The sequence below is a fragment of the Myotis davidii genome, unplaced genomic scaffold (assembly GCF_000327345.1).
Source record: "Myotis davidii unplaced genomic scaffold, ASM32734v1 scaffold199, whole genome shotgun sequence".
NCBI classification, from domain to species: domain Eukaryota; kingdom Metazoa; phylum Chordata; class Mammalia; order Chiroptera; family Vespertilionidae; genus Myotis; species Myotis davidii.
Window position 1 is genome coordinate 3,554,030 of NW_006290680.1, and position 3,666 is coordinate 3,557,695.

Consider the following 3,666-nt stretch of genomic DNA (forward strand, 5'->3'; position numbering starts at 1 on the left):
ACTCGCCCCAACCAGGGCCGGGGAGCCAACCCTTGACCTGGAATCGAATCCCCAACCCTTCAGTGAGAGGAGCGACACACTTACCACCGAGAAACACTGACTGGAGCACCCTTTTTGTTAGTAGAATACATTCAGTTGCAAGCAACAGAAAACCCTATTCAAATGGGATTGAACACTAAAGAGACTATTGATTCATGCAATTGAAAAGCTCAGAAATAGGCAAATTTTGGACATGGATTAACGGAAAATACATGATGTCTTCAGGGTTCCAATTCCATTTCTCTGCAAGTCTATTGGATCTGCTCTTCTGAGTGTGTGGGCTGAAGTTTTAACAGTTCTCAGATTCAGCTCCACTTGCCACACCATCTGGGGAAAGAGCGTGTGCCTGAGTTCCAGTATTCCCATCAAGAATAGTCCTGACATTTGCCCTTTGAGCTGGCCTAGGCCACATGCACATCCAGGCTGGTCACTGTGGCAGAGGGCATAGAATGCCCTGATGGCATAGCTGACTCATGTTCTCCAGCCTTGGAGCCTGGGATGAAATCAGTTTTTTCTGATCCATTGTCTCTGAAAACATAAATTAGGGGCTTTAGGGAAGTGGGAAATGAGTGCCTGAGGGGAACAACATCAGGTGCCCTCTGTGAGCTTTTCCCTATATGCAAAATGATTCCACACTTGAACTTGTTACATGGCAGGTGCTCTGCCGGCTCTGATGATACAGAGTCTAGAATGCTAGTCTAGAATGTGCGTTTAGTATATGGACCCCTCCCTCGGGTCTCAAAAAACAGGAACTGATCCTTATACTTTGTTAACTTTTGCAAGTTTCCCAAAAGAGGTATAGGTATATAATGGGTGTATACCTTTGGTTATTAAGAATTGTGTCTTGAACATCTCTGCAAAGTCCTCACATCTAGTTTATGCTACTACTGAATGGAGGGTGAAATTCCTAAATTGTTTTGGTTTACTTGATTTTAATATTTTTCTTCAAGGGAGATTAGCCGAGCTGCAGGGAAGGCTGTGCCTGGAATCATTGATGAGGAGAGCAGTGGAAACAATGCCCAGTGAGTGTGTTTTCTGAGCCACCTGAAGGTGACGCCTTTGTCATTCTAAAGAGTTTTCTTTTTCAAAATGAAGAGTTTTTTGAACAGTTCAAATTATATGATTGTCCAAACACTATGCTGTTCACCTGAAACTAATACAAGATAATATGGAATATATATTAAAAAAAGCAGAAGCCGGTATAATACTAAAGGAATTTGTAAAGAAGAAAAAAAGAATTCTTCTGAAATAAAATAGAAGTCCTCTACTGTAAATCTATACCAAAGATAATATGTCTTAACAGTATGGTATTTAGATTTCTAGATATTTTTTCATACATAAAAATTTTTAATGACTAGATAAAATTGGATTTATCTGAACTTGTCTAATCTCTTCTTATAGAGCATATAGGTAATTTATAATATTTTGCTTTAATAATATCTAATTAGATATTAGATTAGATATTATTAAAGCAAAATATTATAAATTACCTATGTGACAGACATATATTATCTCATTTAATCCTCACAACAAACTAGATATGTACCCTGACCCAGAATCAAACCTGTAACCTTTTGGTGTATGGGATGACACTCCAACTAACAGGGCATAAATTAAACTCTTAATAGGAGACTCCTCATGCCCCCCAAGCCCCCAAGTTTCTAACTTTATGCTTTGGTTTTAACATTGCTGTTTTTCTTCATTCTGAGAGCACTTCCTTCAAACAACTACCTTTGCAGAGCTCCAGCTTTCTTTCTGTAAAACCCTGCCCCTTCTGTATCGGTGGGCCTTACCCCAGGATCTGCATCCTCCTTCCCCTCCGACCCCACTCCCTTTCCATGAGTACGTTGCCCAGGTCAGACTGATTCACTTGAGATACCCTAAGTCTCTGTTAGGACAGTCTGTGTAGAAGTGTTCAGTAGGGGTAGATGCATGCTCTGTTCATGTAAGCACTCAATTGGTAGCACACTCTTCTAATGCTGGACATTCATTCTTAGAGAGAGCACCAGTCAGATCTATCAGGGAGAGGGAAATGTTTACCTCTGTGACATTGTTGTACAGAGCAGGCTCATGTGGAACTCTGGTTCAGTTCTTAGATGAGGCTCCCTCTTTCTCCCCTACATAGGGGCTACTTTAGTTCTTCTAGTTACAGTCATTTGCACATATGATTGTAAATTGTTAATTTACATTCATATTTCTTAATGTGCTTTATTAACCTGGTAGCTAGAATTATATTAATTTTTGTGTTAACAAATCAAAGCTTAGAGGATATTTTGTGTTTGATGATGAATTACTGAAGAAACACTGAAATTATCTTTTTAAAAAATAAATATTTTTATTAATTTCAGAGAGGAAGGGAGAGGGGGAGAGAGATAGAACATCAATGATGAGATAGAGTCATTGATTGGCTACCTTCTGCATGGCCCCTATTGGGGATTGAACCTGCAGCCCAGGCATGTGCCCTGACCAGGAATTGAGCTGTGACTGCATCTTAGTTCATAGGTAATGATCAACCACTGAGCCACGCCGGCCAGGCTGAAATTATCTTCACAAAGTTTTTATTCATTATTTTTTAAAATTGGAATGTTTCTTTAATGTTTTACAGGGCTCTCACCTTTGTATATCCTTTTGGTGCCACATTGAGTGTCATGAAACCAGCAGTTGCTGTTCTGTCCACGGGTTCTGTCTGTTTTCCACTGAACAGACCCATTCTGGCTTTCTACCACTCCAAGGTACAGCCTTTCCTAGACCTGAGTGGATCTGTTCTTTTATTATTGAAGTAGTAAAAGCTACTGTTTCTAGAGAGGTTTCATATACAGTATTTTCTCATTGGTCTGCTCAACAGTCCTGCAAAGTGGCATTTCAATGATCTACACTTTACTTATGGGGATAATTGATGGAGCAAGCTTTTATCATTCTAAATCCAAAGCTTTCCCACTATAGCATGAGGCTATCTCTATTATAACTTCTTTTTTTTTAAATTAATTTTACCTTTTTTTAAAAAAATATATTTTATTGATTTTTTACAGAGAGGAAGGGAGATAGTTAGAAACATCGATGAGAGAGAAACATCGATCAGCCGCCTCCTGCACATGTCCCACTGGGGATGTGTCCGCAACCCAGGTACATGCCCTTGACCGGAATCGAACCTGGGACCTCTCAGTCCGCAGGCCGACGCTCTATCCACTGAGCCAAACCGGTTTCGGCTATCACTTCTTTTTAATTAAAAAAAATTTTTTTAGCCTCACCTGAGGGTATGCTTATTGATTTTTTTTGAAAGAGAGAGAGAAAGAGAGAAACATCAATGTGAGAGAGAAACATTAATCGGTTGCCTCCTGTATGTGCCCCAACCAGGGATTATGAACCCGCAACCTTGTTGTATTGGTACAACACTCTAACCAACTGAGCTATCCGGCCAGGGCAAATGGGTTTATTTCTAATTTTTTTGTGAGTATAACTGTAAAATAGTGCATAAGTTTTTGTATATTTCAGACTGCTTTGTTGCATATATTGACAATTTTAGCAACATTGTGTGAAAGAACTGAAACCTGATCAATACTGTTTTTAGTCATTTTGACATATTAATCTAATAGTCAAAAATACTTTATTTTGATTTGTTTAAAAATT

The 3,666-nt window shown here is 39.0% G+C and overlaps 1 protein-coding gene across 1 annotated transcript in view; it reads left to right on the forward strand.

Annotated features, from left to right (window-relative positions):
* The window catches only part of IFT52 (intraflagellar transport 52), a 35,215-nt gene that overhangs the window by 6,801 nt on the left and 24,748 nt on the right, over positions 1–3,666 (forward strand). The window contains exons 6-7 of the mRNA XM_006763763.2: positions 990–1,061; positions 2,645–2,771. Coding sequence (XP_006763826.1) covers positions 990–1,061; positions 2,645–2,771 — 199 coding nt within the window. The remainder of the gene's footprint in view (positions 1–989; positions 1,062–2,644; positions 2,772–3,666) is intronic.